Consider the following 20340-nt stretch of genomic DNA (forward strand, 5'->3'; position numbering starts at 1 on the left):
ACACGTAAGTTATACTTTACCTATTGATTATACTTATAATACCATATTTAAATACAACCAAGAAGATGACACACGTAGGTTATACTTTACTTATTGATTATACTCATAATACCATATTTAAATACAACCAAGAAGATGACACACGTAAGTTATACTTTACCTATTGATTATACTCATAATACCATATTTAAATACAACCAAGAAGATGACAGACGTAGGTTATACTTTATCTATTGATTATACTCATAATACCATATTTAAATACAACCAAGAAGATGACACACGTAGGTTATACTTTACTTATTGATTATACTCATAATACCATATTTAAATACAACCAAGAAGATGACAGACGTAGGTTATACTTTATCTATTGATTATACTCATAATACCATATTCAAATACAACCAAGAAGATGACAGACATAGGTTATACTTTACCTATTGACAAAAACAAAACATTTAAGTGATCATTATAAGATTTGAAGTAAGTTTAACTACTTAGAATACATATGTGTGTGTGTGTGTGTGTAATTATTTAAAATGGTACAATTATCTGGATTTGCTAAAAAAAAACAAATAACATATTACTGTATTTTGGCTTTTCCCCGATCATGAAGGCTGCGTAAATAATTGTCAACCTAATAATTTAGACCAACCGAATGTAATGCTACCACCTATACGATTTCTTTGGCTTTAAAACACCGACACAGTAATAATAAGTTTCAATTATATGTCTTACATAGCCTGTTGTTTAGAAAGTATTGGGGTGGGGGTGGGGGATATGTGTTCCATGGTACATCCCCAACTTTTACGCCCCTAATATATCAGTTATCTTGTTTTTGTTCTAAAGCCAATCGTGAAGGAAGACAGGGAATCATAAACCTGAAACGGAGAACTTCTCCTTATAGCGTTAGTATGTATCATTTTCTGAAACTTGCCCTGCAGTCTACACTATTTTTGAAATGTGACAATAAGTGCAATCTTTCGCGTTTTGGATTAAAGCAATCATTTCAGTATAGAAAGAGAGAATTTATTAGTTCAACATAAAATACGTATAGTTTTAAATAAAAGAGAAGTCGGTGAATTTAAGTTCCGCAACATTGAAATTACTGTCTGCATCTCCTTTGGTACTGATGGATTGTTGGGTGTTTTAATGGATTCGAATGTCTATATATTCCTCTCGTATTTTTACTAAGCTATTCTAACTCACATGTGTTAGGAAGTGCTAATAGACACAAATTCGTATTTATCTGTATCTGGTCTGTCTGCCTGATGAAACACGATCCGGAATATCGTTTCGTGCACATGGTTTAATGTGTGAACTAACAGATGACTTAGTAATGCAAACGAGTTAGAACTAAACCTTTCACGTCCTACATTTCAGCAATCTGAATACAAATTGCCCTAAGTATAATATTGGTATTATATTTGGAATATATATGCACACTAATATAAAATAGATAACAAAGTTAAAAAATAATCCTCTACATTTCAGATGTTTACCTTTTTTTTTACTCAGTTTCTTAAATGTATCTGTTTTAATTTATCAAAGTATATATACACACACACATACACATATGTATGTATATCTAATATGTATATTTATATACAATGTAGTCAGTCATCAAGCCTTTTTAAGCCTCAGATTTTGGTTGAATTTCGTCAGTTCAGTTTAATATAAAACTTCCAATGATTTTACTGTTGTTGAGCTTTTCTTTTATACCACCACTTTAGTAACTTAAAACGTTGAAATCATTTAATCAATTCTAAATATTTGGCTTAATTAATTATTTACCGAAATCTGAAATTTTACCGGTCTTTACATAGCATGGTATTATATTATATCCTAACTAGTTATCAGACTGGCTTCTCACGACTGTGATGTTACTTATTTACCTACTATATTACCAAATTATCAGACTAGCTTCTCATGACTGTGATGCTATTTATTTACCTACTATCTTACCAAATTATTAGACTAGCTTCTCACGACTGTGATGTTACTTATTTACCTACTATCTTACCAAATTATTAGACTAGCTTCTCATAGTAGGTAAATAAGTAACATCACAGTCGTGAGAAGCTAGTCTAATAATTTGGTAAGATAGTAGGTAAATAAGTAACATCACAGTCGTGAGAAGCTAGTCTGATAATTTGGTAAGATAGTAGGTAAATAAGTAACATCACAGTCGTGAGAAGCTAGTCTGATAATTTGGTAATATAGTAGGTAAATAAGTAACATCACAGTCGTGAGAAGCTAGTCTGATAATTTGGTAAGATAGTAGGTAAATAAGTAACATCACAGTCAGCTTACCAAATTATCAGACTAGTTTCTCTCAGTTGGGATATTACTTATTATCTGTTAACCTACCTAGTTATCAGAATAGCTTCTCACCTCACAGTCAGCAGTATTCTAGGAATAGAAAGAATGTAGGTGCAGCATTAAAGATACACCACCATGCGAGTGTAACATATCACAGTTCATACTGTGGTGTGGATCTGCTTTATAAGTAGTTTATATAACAAACACAAAAAAAATGTTTGCCACAAAATCGTAACTAAGTAAGAATAAACAATAAATAAGTGTAGAAAAACAGAAAACTTGTTTACACTTTATTCATTCCATCCACGAGCTTGTGACTTGCTGAAAATGCGCCAATCTAACGGCCCACTTGTAAGTCTATTTTTCCTGGTTTAGATTACTAATAAATGATCAAAAACATAGGTACGATGAAAACTACGAGATTTTACTGCCTGGCACACGTGAGATATATTTCAAATGTTTTTTTTTTTTTTATTTTTGTGTTTTTACTTGTCCGCTTTAAATAGAATAAAGTTTTCCATATTCTTCATATTCTATATTTGAAGTTTACGATAAAGGTATTAGTTGAGTAGTTTTTAAAGCTGGCTTTTTTGTTTCTAAAAAGCCAAAAATCTATTATTTGATATTTGATGAAAAACTTTATACTATCCAACGATGCTTTAGTATCTTAAAATGTGGGCTATAGAAATTATTACAGTGAGAACAGCGTTACTTACATTAATTGACCAAGATGTGAGTTGTGGAGATGACCAAAAACTAAGTTAACAGATTAGTTTGTTTGTTTCTTTTAGAGCAAGGCCAATTGGGATATCTGTTATATCCACCGCTGGAAATCGAAACTCGGATTTGATGGCTGTACGTCCTTAAACTTACCGCTGGCCCACTGGGTGACTAAGAGATAAGAATAGTATTATTTACAGAAACCATTTACTTTCTTTGACACATTAACACCTCGTGTATCTTTATGTTCTTTGCATTATTATTTTTATAGAATTTTCGTCTTTCTAGAGGCTTATCATGTTTCCTTTTCGACTTTTACAGAAGACTGAACGATATTTACCACTACCTTAGCTAGTTCTAAGTGCTTGTTACAGAGGCTAGTCAAATAAGACAGGTGGCAGAAGTTTTTAGACACACTAAATATTAAGTTTAGCTAGTTGTTTTCCTATTTTTACATTTAACATTGTTGTGAACATTAAGTTTAGCTAGTTGTTTTCCTATTATTACATTTAACATTGTTGTGAACATTAAGTTTAGCTAGTTGTTTTCCTATTATTACATTTAACATTGTTGTGTTATATTGGTATTATCTTATTGTTTTTTATATATTGTTACTTCATAAACATTGGTTTTTGTTTGTAACGAGGAAAAGTTTGATACTGTTAACCCAACTTGGTTTTAAACTAAACCCTATGGCTTGAATTGTCACGGATGATAATCAAGACGCTGTCTCTACAGATGACCAAACCTTACATTAAGGAATGAAAGCAACATTTTTATACATTAGTTTATCAAGATGTTGGCTTTAAAGATGATCATTATACACGTTAAGAGATGAAAGCTTATCAAGAGGTGGGCTGTATAGATGACAAAAAATTACCATAAGAACATACGGTAAGGTTGTGTCTGTCGGATGACCATCGTTGTCATTAGTTAGTATATACATATATATATGAAAGCAAGATTATCAGAAGTAGTTACCGGAAAATTCCTGTGTTAGAAGTGGCAGCAGAGGGCCCGGAAGTTGTCTGCCACCATGACACTTGACCGACGGAAGTTGCATGCTGCCATCGAACGCGTTGCTGGGGGATGTCACGAGACATCATAGTTCGAGTATTACTCAACAGAGAGCGTGTTGCTGGGAGCTGTTCCACGAAGTTGTAAACGAGGGTACATTGCTAGGGCGGAGATAACATCATAGTCCCACGAAGTGGCACCAGAGGGCGCGTTGCTAGGAGGTATGATGTTACGGGATGCTACTATAGGCAGAAATTGTCACCAGTGTTCTATAGGCGGACAGTGTTACTAAGGTTCTATAGGTGGATGGTATTGCTCTATATATATAATCCGTAGGACTGTATACAGATTTCAACTTGTCTCAATTTATGTTTATAGTTTTCTTTTATATATCTAACTGTATTGCATGTATTTTACAAAGGCGCATAGTGTTACTATGGATCTATAGATGGACGGTGTTACGAAGAATATTGTTTCTATAGATGGATTGTGTTACTAAGAGTAAGCGGATGATGCTTCAATAAATGGATAGTTCCATAGGATAATGAGCTCATTGTAGGGTATATCAACGTGTCTTAACATGTGATTAGATCATCAACATTGTAGTTTTCACTTCTAGATTTAATTATGTGTCCAAAAAAGTTACAAGTAAAATCATATTTTAACGTAACAACTGTTATAGCATAGTATATATGTATATATATTACGTATACCAGTTCTTATCACACATACTATCTTAAATTATCTATTACTTGAACGTGACAAATATTATATCATAGCCAATAATTTACTTTACATACTTTTACAGTTATCTGTCCTGAAGGGATTTTATAACACCTAATGTTTTTTTTTTAAATATTGAACGAGACAGCTACATTATTATTCTATAGCTAATTATTTTTTTATGATTTAGTTAATACTTAAGCTACTTTAATATAATTTTTGCGTCTATATTTAATTTGTATGATATAGTTTTACAATTATTGTCCTTAAAAGGACGGATTTCTCATATTAATATAATTATTTAAATCTTTAAATAATATACAATAATTTAACATACAAGCTTACTGTTTCACTTTATAAATATGTAGATATGATTTATAATTAAAAGCCATTTTAAGATTATGATTGTCAACTCTTCTTCAGTTATAAACTATTTTCATTTGTGAAATATATATTTGATGCTATGGTGAACTATTAAGATTAAATGCTATAATGTAACATAATTTCTGATTTGTAAACAAATATTTAATATATACGTTTGAATCATTATAAATTGGCATGACTTTAGTCTCGTACATATCATTATAAACTATAAATAATATATTTTACTAAAAAAAGGGTGTATGTCTGTGTGTTACAAAAATGTTCTATTTCCAGACCTTTCAATGCTATTAACCTTTTATCCTGCCAGTTTTAAGAGAGGGGTGATTATTTGGCCACGTGATGACTTCTCCTGCCAATGACCTTATGTATTTCCTAAAAATCAAAGTTTATCAATGCCATTTGAGTTGAGCCTCTTAGACAGTATTTGTGTGAGTTAGAAATCTTTGCAAGATAATCGTTACAGACAATTTGATTTACACATAAAGAAAGTCTCTTTATAAACTGTACCCTAAACCACAAAGTTTCATGAATTTTAACTGTATAGTATTTTTTATACTTCAAGTGAATGTTCTATAGAAAATCATAAAATGGTAGGTTGCTATTTCAAATAGTTTTTATAATAATTGATAGTAATATGATTGGTTAAACAGTAAGACATTCAATCACTATATTTAGTTGCAGAACAAATGCTTTACTACTGAGTTTATTAGCCACTAGCAGTGTATCCTGTTTTACTCAGATAAAAATGGCTTTAAATATCCTGAGTTGTTTTGCTTGCCAAAAATTAAAATGATTTCATTACCTAACTAAATACTTTGATTAAAATCAGGAGAAATATCAATGTGCGAAAAATATAAAAATTTCTTAAAGCTATTTTAATCAAAGCAAAACCGAGTACATTGCTCCTGCTTCTTGCAGTGCCTTACATGATATTTCAAGTTTCCAAAACAAAATTCACTATGTTTTGGTGTCCTGATTTCTGCTGTGTGGTTAAGTGTCGTTTACAGCGTATTCTGAAGTCATTATCGTTCCATTCAATCAAGAATTGATTTATTCTCTTCTCGTTGCAATACAACGTAAATGAAAATTTGCTGATACCAAACGTTTTTGTAAAGTCATTGTATAACTGTTTCTTGTGAGTACACGTAAGCAAAGTAAAAGATGTGGCTGAAACAAGCCTATTCAGTCAAGGGAGTGTGCTCGCATGTTCGAGAGAAAGCACCAGCTTTTTTCAGTTAAGGGGAGTTAGAGAGTAGGAGAAGAAAGAGAGAGGGAGGGAAAGAGCATAAATGACGAAGATTTTAAATCGTTTTAACATATAATTTATCATGGATAGAATGATTTGAAAAAGTCCTCACACAGAGAAGAAACGTAAATCATTCATTACCAAAAAAATCCGGCCTTATCAATTTGAGACCCATTGGTCGACCTGTTTGGGAAAAATTACTATATTAGTCACTTTGGCCTCAATACGGCCTCTGCGGCCGAGGCCTCATAGTCCTTGTTACTTTCCGCACAAAGTCGTATCTGTACGATGCGGCATGCATAAGGAAAGGCCCACAAAGAGAGAGAGAGACATTTTCGCTTATATATTGAGATTTGTTAAAATTAGAGACACGAATGAAAACGGAGCTACATACATAAAGGGTTAGCATAAAAATATGTTTAAGCCAAACTTTATAACTAGTGAAACATGTTATATATATACATATACTTATAAAAAAACAGTAAGCTTGTATGTTAAATTTTGTATATTATTTAGAGATTTAAATAACTATATTATCATGAAAAATACGCCCTTTTAAGGACAGATAATTGTAAAAGTATTTAAAGTATGTTATTGGCTATGATATAATATTTGCCTCATCCAAATAATTGATAAATTAAGATAGTATGTGTGATAAAAACTGGCATACGTTATATATATTATATATATACTATGTTATAATAGTTGTATCGTTAAAATAATGGTCCTACTGATAACTTTTTAGAAGTGAAAACTACAAGGTTTGATGCCCTAATCGCATGTTCAGACAGCCTACGATGAGCTCATCATATTATTGAACTATTTGTTTAAAAAACACTACCAGCACTAATCTTAGTAACCCGTTTTTCTGAGTAATACCATCCATCTATAGAACATTAGTAACACGTTTTGCTGAGTAATACCATGCAGCTATAGAACGTTAGTAGCGCAATCCACCTAGTAGCACCATCTTCCTTTGTAAAACACATGTAATACAATTAAATATATAAATGAAAACTGTAAAAATAAGCAGAAATGAGTTGAAATTTGTATGCAATCTTACTAGAGAAACACCGTCCACCTCTGTAAAACACACACAATATACCTAGTTAGGCCATCCATCTAGTAAGACCATACAAACACTACCCTTAATAACACGATTCATCTATAGAACTTTATTAATACAGACTGCCTATAGAATCTTGCTAACAGCATACACCTACAGTAACAGCCCCTCCTGGTATGAACTATAGTGTCACCCCTCCCCGAAGACAACAGCTCCCTTTGGTGCCACTGCACGGAAGCATGCCCCTAACAACGCGCTCTCTAATGTTACTTAGTGGAACTATGATGTAATTGTCTCTGGTTCATGACATTATGATATTATCGTCTTTACACCCAACCCCTGAGACAGCAATTTACCGTGCGGTGTCTGAAATATCAGGAAGTGGGCTGTAGAGATCACCAAAATATATGTGAAGAGGTCAGAGCAGCCGTCTTTACATTAGGTTTTCAAGACGTGGGCTCTAGAGATGACCAAACATATTTTAAGAGATGAAAGCATTCTTCCATACATTAGATTATCAGGAAGTGGGCTGTAAAAATGACCTAAATATACGCTAAGAGATTAGAACAGAATTATTTACATTAGTTTATCAAAATCTATTAATTCTAATGCAGGTCTTCCGTGGGATATTTAAAAATCTCCAGTTTACTGAGACATAAGCATGATTATCATACTATTCATCTGTGTAACTTACATTTGCAACCTTTACTTCAGACACGAACTTACTCGTTATGTAGTATATTGCTATGCATGTCTGGTCCTGGTAAACAAAAACACTACAAACACTTAAGCCGATTTGGGTCCAGGTGTCAAATGGCTCTTCAAGCCAGCAAAAAAAAAAGTAAATGAATTTGACGTTAAAATATAATTCACCTCCTGACAATTACTTTCGGTTGACTTATCCAGTGTTTATTTATCATTTTCTATTTATTATTACACATACACATGCAGAAATATACGTATATACAAATATTAGAGTTAATAATAGTTTTGTAGTTATATTTCTTTAAAAAAGCTATTTTTCTCAACATATGAAAAATACAATAAAATAATTTTAATAGTCTATATATTTTGTATTGTATAAACTGTTATAAATACGATTAGCAAACTTAGAATATAATATCTGAAGTTTTTAAAGCTTAAGAGGTAAATCATTTGTAGACAATAAGAAAATCCGTTTGCTTGTTTGTTTCTACAACATGAGTTATTGAGAAGATATCGACGATATGATCATTTTTAGGTAGGATTAACCTCAGGAATATCATGAGATTTTAAATAAGGATCAATTACGGGATTTCTTTGAGATTTTCATTAAAGATTAGCCACTGACATATCTCATGATTTCCAATCATGATTAGCCACAGCAATGTCATGAGATTTTAAATGAGAATTTTCCACAGGAATGTGAAGATATATCCCATAAAGAATAACCATAGCAATGCCACTGGATTTCCAATAAGGATTAGATAGGAGAATGTGACATATTTCCAGTAAAAGTAATCACGGGAATATCACCAGTATCGAATTAACGCATAGGCCACCTAGGCCCAGGCGTAGGGCCCCGGCCATACAAGGGCTCCGCTGGCCAACCAAGTAAAACAAAAAATATGGTTCATAAAACTAGCATTATAGAGGAAAGAGTGAATTATTATTATTATTTTTATTACTATTCCCAAATACTACTTGGGCCTAGGGCCCCATTAAACTTAATTCGGTACTGAATGTAACATGAAATTATTGTGTTCAAACTTATTTTCATCCAAAAATTGGATATCGGATGTTTATACCTATACTAAGTCTATCAGTTACACTATAGGGTCCGTTTCATTGGAAGTGTATTGTGAACACGGACTACTAGTGCGATCAAACATAAGTGAAGCTAGTGAAAATATACAAGTTAATATTACTCCATGAATTGGACATGGCACGAAAAGGGCATGTTAATTATAAATGCGGACAATGGACAAAATTTAACATACTGTCAGTAATGCAACAATGTAACAATTCCTGAGAGCGAGGAAGAGGTTAACGCTGAACCTGGCCCTACTTGGTCCAAACATGGACCGAATCCCGATGAAAAAGAAAAGCAAGTCTATCCAAATAGAACGTAAAAATTAGTATCTTTAAAACCCAGAAACAATATGTCAGAACTAAAAGATAATTTTTTTAGTAAAAGGCATGTGTTAAACTTAAAATTTAATAACGTGTTCTTGTTAAAAATATAATTCAAAGATTTTTATGGTCTTCTTCCTTCCAAGAACAACTCATCAATATAAATTTACTCTATTAGATCTCATTTCGACGTATCCGTGTTTTCATAATGTTAAACTACCCCTGATTCGTGAAATTTATCCTTGTTTTACATTTTGAGGGTCAGTGTGTGTTTTTGTAAGTTTAGTTTACTATGTAAGTATAATTTTCCAAGCATTTTTCCTGCTATAACAGCCAATATTTCTATCGTGCTAAGATACCTTTCAATTACAAATATTCACGATACTTTTCTTCTTTTTTCAAGTATTAAAGTAAATAGTTCCTGTCTAGTGTCTTGAGCGTGAGTTCAATTTTTCAAGTGTGTAAAACAACGCTTATTATAAATTGTGTTCACTAACTAAACCTTGTGATAACTAAACCTATATCGCAAACTAGTTTTACAGACTTTGTTGAGTATTTTCAGAAAGACAGGGTTTCTCAGTTGATGGTTCCATGAAATGTAAAACAACAAGACAACTGCTAAAAGCTCGCTAAGAGTCCAGAGATCTGAATATTTTATATTAACTTTAAGACAATACTTTGAACTCTTAAAAACATGTCATATTCATATAGTAATCAAATTTGAGTGGTTTTGGTATATTGAAGTAAAATTAAAGAATAATGACTAATCATACTGACACATAAAGTTCATATCTAATACTAACCATACGAACATTTAAAATTATAATCTAAAACTAGTCATTCTGATATATAAAAGTCAAATCTCAACGAGTCACAATGACATTTGAAATTATAATCTAAAACTAGTCATTCTGATATATAAAAGTCAAATCTCAACGAGTCACAATGACATTTGAGATTATAATCTAAAACTAGTCATTCTGATATATAAAAGTCAAATCTCAACGAGTCACAATGACATTGGAAATTAAAATCTAAACTAGTCATTCTGTTATATAAGAATCAAATTTAAAGACTAGTCATACTTGCATATAAAAGTCAAATCCAAAGACTAGTCGTACTCAGATATAAAAGTCAAATCTAAAGACAATTCATACTTAGATATAAAAGTCAAATCTAAAGGCTAGCCATATATACACGTAAAAGACAAATCTAGACACCAGTCATACAAATAAAAGTTATTATACCAACACTTAAAAGTCATATTGCAGTATTTGTCATATCAAAACGAACTCTAGTGACTCGTCATGCTTAAACATAAAAGTATAAATTGTTTATATCTAACGTTACCATCTAAGTGACTCGACACACAGCTACACATAAAAGTCAATCTCTGTTTATACTTAGATATATAAATTTGTATGTGATTTCAAATGACCATGCTTACCTTTAGAACAAGTCTTTCCAATTATATACAAAGGGTAATCAGGCTTGCACGCGCATCTTTTCTTTTCATTACAGTAGGAATTGTTAATGTGACACATTCCTAAGTATCCACAAGGTTCGTCAATATCAAAGGTGCCTACAGCGGGAATAGAATATTAAACAAATGGTTGTTTAAATTGTTAATATTGTGTACATAACGTAAGCATGTGACTACAATACGTATACTGAAAATAGAAAGAAAAAAGAAGTGATTAAGATAATGGGGTTAACTTTCAATAAGCAGAAAAAGCCTTGTATTATATCCTACCTGAAGACATAATTTATCTCCATCAAAACAAACTGATCAAAAACATTGAGTGAAATCATTCTTATTGCATGTAAGTTATGAAGACGACTCTCGGCAATAAATTGTGGGTTTAATTGCAATATTTAACTGATCAAAACCATTGAGTGAAATCATTCTTATTGCATGTAAGTTATGAAGAAGACTCTCGGCAATAAACTGTGGGTTTAATTGCAATATTTATTGTATTTTTTGTGTGATTCGTATGTTATTAGAGATCCTATAACCAACAAATTCATAGACACATAACTAGTGTTGTTTTTTTATATTAAAATAATTTAATTTTAAATAAAATATAATAAGCCGAATAAGAAGAATAGCGTATGTTAGAACCCCTGGGCTCAAATAACATAAGATAATTCTAAAACTTATGAGTGAAAGCAAAGAAGAATATATAACAATGTATAACGTTCAGAGAGTAATGAATTATTTGGTTCTTCACGGCTATCCCTGCCTACTTTATCTTTAAGGAAATTATCGTGTCAGCCTTCACTACTGTCGATGGAAAATTATCCATAAGTTAATCACCTTGTTCGAAACTCTCTTAACTGGAACTTAACTTATCTTTTACAAATCTTAAAATATCATTTCATAGATAAGGAGACCAAAACTATACACATTATTCCATTTTAGACCTGACTAGTGATTTGTATAAAGATATAATTACCTCTTTTGACTTTTAATCAATATCAATATTAGCTTTACTACTAGCAACAGCACTGCCTCGATGTCTTCAGTGACTTATCCATCACTACGCCAAGATATTTTTTTTTCAGTCACGTTATTGAGTTGGTTCCCATATATTTGCCCCCCAGTGGCTGAACGGTTAATCTACAGGCTTACGACGCTAAAAACCGGGTTTCATTACCTGTGATAAACATAGTACAGATAGCCCATAGTATAGCTTTGGGCTTAACAACAACAACCGACTCATCTATTTTAAACATGTGTTCCAAATTACGATAATCTAAATGCATTTTCTCTCACTTACTATAATTAAAAGTCATTTGCGAAATATGTGTCTAATTAACCACCTACCAAAGTCCTTCTGCAATACCTCAAGTTTCTCAATACAGCTCAAAATATCCAAGCATTTATTGAAATCCACAAATTTTACTATTTTATTAATTATGCCCCTATCAGTATCACTAATTCAAATAAGAAAAGAAAGGGCCGAAGCATTGACTCTTAAGGCACCCTAGTAACTAAGGTCCAGTTTGACTGGACGCCATTAATAATATTTTGTTTTTATTTTTTCTCATTCAGCCAACCTACAATCCAATTTATTAATATTTCCCCAACCCCTGCCTATGCGATTTTCTTAGTTAATATTTTGTGTGCCTCTTTTTAAATCTAAGTACACCAAGTCCCCTCACTTTCCATCACCCAACTAACAAGTAACATCCTCGTAAAATGTTAACAGATTAATAAGGAAAGATTTCCCTTTAATGAATCCATGTTGATTTTCTTTTATGTAAGCATATTTTTAATAGTGGAGAAAATGTTTTTAACACCTGTCACACGAGCCAACCCGGTATCTTAATGTGGATCCAAAAAATGGGTAATTCTAGAAAGGTTTCGTTGTTTTGATTAGACACAAAGAAGATGTTTGACACTATTTTCGAGGTCTAGGTCGCTGCACTAGACCCGTGACCTGACACAAGACCATGAGAGCCAACATGGAGGAGTTAACTTGTAAATGTAAAGTAAAACGATGTAGTAATGAAACATGATTGAAATATTCTAGATGTGGTTGTGGATATGATGGTTTAAGTGTAGCATTTAAGCTAAACCGTTGGTCCAGGTCGGATGAGGGAAGAACTTATTGAAGATATTCCAGTCGATTGGACATACCATCTGAATCGGGATTCGTCAGTTAATTACTGCATTGACAGCAAAACAAAAAACTGGCACAGTAGTATCGTTTATCTTCAAAAAGTGGGATTGGAATCATATATAAGAAATCATTAGTTTCAATCATTAGCCCAAAGATACAGTGTTGAAGTTGAAACAGATGCAAGATACATTACAAGACCATTTCTCTAGCGAATCTTAAATTAAAAATGCCATTTCTGCAATGAATAGTAAATATAAAAAGAATGGTATAATGCCCAGTGTGATACCACCATAGTATAATCCATATAGATTTCACCATGTCATGTTTTCTTTTTCTCGTTTTAGAAGTTGTGCCCAACTTCATTCATCGAGATCTGTCGAAATAACCCTAAATCCTCGGTTTCCGGAATGACTCCCCTGTTGACCATCCTAGGCTCAGTACCAAAAGATGCTGGGCTGGCTCGCGTGGCAGGTGTTAAATACTATATTCTAATTAACCTTTTAAAATAATTCTCCATGATGTTTAATTTTGGTTCTATAATACTGGTGGCCAGAGACTCTTCAAACCCTAATGTTCTTTCATCTGTTGCCTTGAATAAAATGTCAAATTCTTCGTGTTCTCCAGCATGCTATGGAATGTGATATTAAATTTCGACATTCTATTCAATGCAACACAAGAAAATACATTAAGGTTCAAAGAGGCTCTGCCCATCAGTACTATCAAATCGGGAATAAACACCATAGAGAATTATTTTAGAATATATTTCATTAGATAATTTTGCAAAGCTTCTTTTTTTAGGCTCTCTAGAATTTTTCCCACTCCAAAAGTAAGACTAACTAGTTTACAGTTCCCAGGACAACTCTCATCAACCCTTCTTAAAATAGGAACACCATAAGCAATCCTCCAACGATCAAGAACTTGTCCACTGTCTATTGACCTACCAAAAATGGATTAGAAAGGCTCACATAACTCTTTTGTAAGCCTTGTCTGGTTCAAATTATTTACTTGATTTCTCAATCTTTCTATTAACCATAAAGTGATTAATATCTACGTCATTTAATTCAATCACAGTATTTCACATAAAAGGGTATATTGCTAACATTCTCTCTAGTAAAAACAGACGACAAAAGAAAATATTTTAAAACTAAGCCATCTCATATTCTATAACATAAATCTTGCTATCAACATCCTTTAAAAGTTCAATTCCAATATCAACAGTTTCGTTTATTTTAAACTAAAAAAACCTTGCTGTTAGCTTGATCATTATCCGTCATATTTAATGTTTTCTTTTTTTAACAAATCACTAGCTTTCCTATAGTTCTGTAAGTCTGCAAATATTCAATTTTATCTGTTAGCTCAACTCTTTACTTATAGCATTTATCCTTGATTTATGTAAAGTGAAGTTTGATCTTCCCTCCCATCCTTTTCCTTGTTTCATAAACATGCCCATCTTGAATTAATTTTTTTTTCATTTCTCAGGTCTGTCCCACATCATCTTTTAACTAATTATCCTAATTCAGTACTTATAAATCTTGCCTCGTGGCTTAGAAATTGACTTTTGGAAATTAAGAACTAAAATTAAATTTTTTATCTCAACATGTAGCAAGACATCAAACGTGATTATTCAATAACCACCACTATTCCCCAAATGTTTCCCTAATTCAACTCCTGCAACAATGTTTTTACTGGTCGAAAATAAATCGAATTACATCCCCCCCCCTAACTGGCTTTCTGTGCAATGTTTTGAATTATTTCATATATAATGTATAAAATATCCACTTTTTAAGTTGTATTATCTTGCTAACATTGTGAAAGAAAAGGAGAAGAAGTAAACTGAAAACTATGTTTTACAGAAACTTTGAGACCCAGCTGACTTGAGTTGTAAATAACTGAACATGCGTAAAAATTAGCTTCCATATTTCTGAAGTTGTTTAGTATAAAAAACAACAACAAATGTATAAACATAAACAGGGAAAATTACTGATAAATAGTCAAAATTGTTGGTGTTAACTCTTGTTCGTCTTAGTCGTAAACATTCTAAAATCTTAAATACCGCGAGATAAGCTACTTGCATTATTCTCTTATTCACCAGCTATTTCAAAGTTTAAGCGGGGCCGGCACTAGCGGGGGCAGGGGCAGGGCCCCCCTTCCAAGTTAATGTTGTCCATGAATATAATTTTAGAGTTGGACCCATTATATGTCTCATTGTGCCTCATTAAGTTTGTTTGTTTGAAGTTAAGCACAAAGCTACACAATGGGCTATCTGTGCTCTGCCCACCACAGATATCGAAACCCGGTTTTTAGCGTTATAGGTCCGCAGACCTTCCGCTGTGCCACTGGGGGCTTGCTAATATAAAAATACTGTTTGGAAACTGTTTTTAAATTTATCCATTAGTGTATTTCACACTTGTTCACTCTTCATCTTTTGTTATTATACTTTTTGGGTTCATAATAAATTGGTATAATATTAGTGTTGATTAAATTTAGTAAGAAATTAAGAGTACGACTTTTACTATGATTTCTTTACAGCTTTTGAAAATCGAAGTCATAACGTAGAAGACCGTATGTATTTTAGACTTACAATTATTTGGAAAGCTTATAAATAATTTATGAAAGATTTCAGCACATTCCGAGCGAATAACGGTTTTTTTTTTAGAATTTAAAATACTAGGGTTAGTTAAATCAATACAAAACTTTTGTAATATTCCGTTTTCGTATGTTTTATTTACACAAAAAACTGTTCAGTGGCAAATCTTACTCAGAGTTACTTGAAAGACACAACTGACAACATTATTTTACGATGTACTAACAAGTATTTTCTTCACTTTAAACTTCTCGTATCAGAGCCAACCGCTCGATCACTATGGCCGAAATCACTGTGTCATGAAAATGACAGAACAACCATAATAAGTATAACAATATCCATAAAAAAGTCAAGCGATGGTTCTTGGAATACGCTATACTAACTTAGAAAGTTAGGTTTTTCCCGGTATTTTGTTGTTTATTAAATTTCGCGCAAAACTACTCGAAGGCTATCTACGCTAGTTGTCTTTAATTTTGAAATGATAGACTGGAGAGAAGATAGCTAATCGATACCATCCACCGCCAACTCGTGGGCTACTGTAATAGAATAGGGGTGTTTGACTGTTACTCTTATAACGCACCTACGATCTCAATGTGCGAATCGCGATGTTTTTGTTTGTTTGTTGTTGTTTTTTTGTGGTACGGGGTGCGCGCAAACCATGAAACCCCGATCCACAGTCCGACACGCTAACCATTGGATTGCGCTCGGCTTCCCAGAATGTTTACTGTTCTTAAAACCGTTGTAAAAAGGAATAAACTATTATCGATTTTAGCTATAGTTTTGGAGAACAAGAGCTTTAGTTACAATTATATGTACGGCTGGGCATAGCCTACGGGATCCGAGGATTTGCGTTTTGTATCCCGATGCCGCAGAAACGCACCCTCACTTTGGGGGCCGTGAGTCCAATATACGGTTGACGGTGAAATACCACTATTCAGACAGACGAAGAACGTCCAGGAGTTGGAAGTTGGTACTCTTTTCTGTATTCGGGAGTTGGAAGTTGGTACTCTTTACTGTATCCAGGAGTTGGAAGTTGGTACTCTTCACTGTATCCAGGAGTTGGAAGTTGGTACTCTTTACTGTATTCAGGAGTTGGAAGTTGGTACTCTTTACTGTATTATATCCAGGAGTTGGAAGTTGGTGCTCTTCACTGTATCCAGAAGTTGGAAGTTGGTACTCTTTACTGTATTCAGGAGTTGAAGGTTGGTATTCTTCACTGTATTCAGGAGTTGGAAGTTGGTACTCTTTACTGTATTCAGGAGTTGGAAGTTGGTACTCTTCACTGTATCCAGAAGTTGGAAGCTGGTACTCTTTACTATATCCAGGAGTTGAAGGTTGGTACTCTTCACTGTATTCAGGAGTTGGAAGTTGGTACTCTTTACTGTATTCAGGAGTTGGAAGTTGGTACTCTTTACTGTATTATATCCAGGAGTTGGAAGTTGGTGCTCTTCACTGTATCCAGAAGTGGAAGTTGGTACTCTTCACTGTATTATATCCAGGAGTTGGAAGTTGGTACTCTTTACTGTATTTAGGAGTTGGAAGTTGGTACTCTTTACTGTATTATATCCAGGAGTTGGAAGTTGGTACTCTTTACTGTATTAGGAGTTGGAAATTGGTGCTCTTCACTGTATTATATCCAGGAGTTGGAAGTTGATAGACTTCACTATATTATATCCAGGAGTTGGAAGTTGGTACGCTTCACTATATTATATCCAGAGTTGGAAGTTGGTACTCTTTACTGTATTAGGAGTTGGAAATTGGTGCTCTTCACCATATTATATCCAGGAGTTGGAAGTTGATACTCTTCACTATATTATATCCAGGAGTTGGAAGTTGGTACGCTTCACTATATTATATCCAGAGTTGGAAGTTGGTACTCTTCACTGTATCCAGGAGTTGGAAGTTGGTATTCTTCACTATATCCAGGAGTTGGAAGTTGATACTCTTCACTAGCTTCCTTCCATTTATTCGATCAGTTCAAAATTAGAACGATTGTGTTCATAACCCTTGTGTAGATTTACGTAAAAATTCCAAAATAAATACAAAGATTGTTTTTCGGGTATATTTTATACATCTCTATACGGATCAATTACAGATAAGTACTTTTCAACGACAGAAGCCGTAATGACAAAAATGTACTTTTACGCAGCGATTTTTTGTTGTTGTTGTTGTTTGTTGTTATTATCATTATTTTTCATTTTTTTTTTTGTCATTTGCTTTGCCTACTCCCCCTATCCACCCAGCGGCTCAGCGTTAACTTTGAAGGCTTATAATGTTAAAAAGCTGGGTTTTAATACCCATGGTAGTCACAGCACAAATAGTCCATGGTGCAGCTTTGTGGTTAACGACAAACAAAACATTCGTTTCCAAATCATTTCTATTAAATAAGAATCATGACTGTGTTTATGTGCAGTATTATGAAACTAAACATACATTATATATATATATGCAGTATTTGAGGGTGTTTTTTGTTGTTGCTGTTTTCTCAGAATCTTGCATGGTAAAATCTGCGTTCGTTTCCGCAGTCCTCAAAAGTACGCACGGTTCCACTAATGACCAGAGACGGTTCTGAGCTCGAAATTTTTGTTTGCGGCAGTATTGAACGATATTCCAAATAACATAAAGCAATTAACTCATTCATTACCATCACAGTACTTATAGCTTTAAAAAAAAAAACATCAAAAGATTAAGTAATCACATAATGTATCAGTTTAAATACCATCTTTAAAATCCCAGTATGAAATTCATAAATTGCTGTACTAAAAGAAAAAATATACAATAGTTAGCAAAAAAAGCAAAATTTCTGAAACAAACGATCTTCAATTTTTTCTCGGGTAAATGAAAAGAATCAAACTTTCTATTTTTCATTGAAGCTACCAACCGAGGAAATTTCGATGAAGAATAGAACAGTTTGATTCAAAAATATACGTTCTTTTGAAGAAAAAAAAAGGAAAGAAAAACGCCATTGTACATTCCACATTTTTCTCATTTATCAACAGATAACGTTTCAATGAAGAAGGTAAACGGTTTGGTTTAAGATATTTTTTCAGATGCCCAAGAGCAGCTGGAGTTTTTCAGACGTTTTGAAAATTACTGTCGTCAAATTTAATCTAGAAGCAAATATTTTTAGCATTTTTATAATGACAAACAGCGATGTTTCAGTTAAGTATATCAAATTATAAGGACTTCAGTATTTTACCAAATTTTAAACATCGGCAGAAATATTGTACAGACAACAATAAGAGGTTGTTGTTCATTGTTAAACCTTTAATTCAAGTACCATACAAATTAGAGTAATTATTTTCTTGACTTATTATAAAGATACTTTGCATGCTTATTTGAATTCTAAAGTAAAAACACTGTCTTTTAATCCCATACAAAAAGGTCATTTTTAATATAGTAAGTATTATATAAGACTAACATACTTTGTGGTAACATTTGGTAATGTAAAAATGTTGATCCAAAATAGACTACATTATTAACGTGAACAAGGAACTTGTAACATATTTAGAAACATTCTATATAACTCTCATCCATCAATTTGTGTCCAACGTTACTTAAAGTAGTGTAGAATCCTATCTCACCTTCGCACTCCTGATTAACAACGACCATGAAAAGAATTAACACTGCTGCCTGGTAAAGAAACATAATACTATATTAATAACACTACATGTGACTTGAAACTACGCATCGCAACCTCGTAAGTGTAACTGAACTAGGAGTTATCAAGATATAATATAAATAAAGTTTTTAATGGCTTCCAAGAGCTGATTGGTTAAAGAAATAAACAAATGTGCTAAACGTGTAATATAAAAAAAAATAATTGTTTAAGTTGTCCAATAATATTTAAGTTAAAAACGTATGCACTTTTGATGTAAATTTTTCCCAGGAAAGCAACTGCAAATTCATCTATGGGGTGTATTAAGGTCTGAGGGAATGTTTTCCAACAGATGAATAAAATAACGGTTTCCTTTTTCGTTTTATAAGAAGAACAAACGGGTGTTAATATTTATTCAAGTTTGATGCATCTGTTTTAACTCTGCGCGAGAAAAACAAAAAGTCTAACAGAAGCATACACAATATTTTACTTTTATTACGGTTTGTATAACGTAAAAAGTAATTGGATTGTCTCACACTTAGGTTTTCGTCATTATATTTCTCTCGAATACTGCGTTATTATTAGATATTGATAAGTGAATGATCGTTTTGTTATCAAATACCGAAAATAAAAGTTTTAACGTAAATATTTGGTACCAATATTTTTCATTCAACTATACTAACTTTCAAATCTATTTCGGACATATTTCAATACCTCTTTTCAAAATACTTGTGTTTTTTAACCAGAATTTATTGTACATATTCAGCTCATAAGTCTCAGCTTGAGATTAATATTTTGTAAATTTAACGATTTGTAGAACGTGTAACGACCCCTTAAATGAGATTCGTCCGCCAATCAACAACTATCGTAGTCTTTTTTCCCTAAATAGGGGCCGATAGTCGCCTAGAGGGATCACCTGTTTTAACCACAGTAATATGT

At 32.7% G+C, this 20340-nt stretch overlaps 1 protein-coding gene across 2 annotated transcripts in view; it reads right to left on the bottom strand.

Annotated features, from left to right (window-relative positions):
* The window catches only part of LOC111085744, a 43962-nt gene extending 24450 nt beyond the window's left edge, over positions 1 to 19512 (bottom strand). For both annotated transcript variants that reach the window (XM_022385753.1, XM_022385754.1), the window contains exons 1-2: positions 19388 to 19512; positions 11041 to 11175 (exon numbers count right to left, since the gene is read on the bottom strand). In XM_022385753.1, coding sequence (XP_022241461.1) covers positions 11041 to 11175; positions 19388 to 19451 — 199 coding nt within the window. In that variant the 5' untranslated portion in view covers positions 19452 to 19512. The remainder of the gene's footprint in view (positions 1 to 11040; positions 11176 to 19387) is intronic.
* Between the last annotated feature and the right edge of the window lie 828 nt (positions 19513 to 20340).

Source organism: Limulus polyphemus, unplaced genomic scaffold (genome assembly GCF_000517525.1).
Source record: "Limulus polyphemus unplaced genomic scaffold, Limulus_polyphemus-2.1.2 Scaffold589, whole genome shotgun sequence".
Classification (NCBI taxonomy): Eukaryota; Metazoa; Arthropoda; class Merostomata; order Xiphosura; family Limulidae; genus Limulus; species Limulus polyphemus.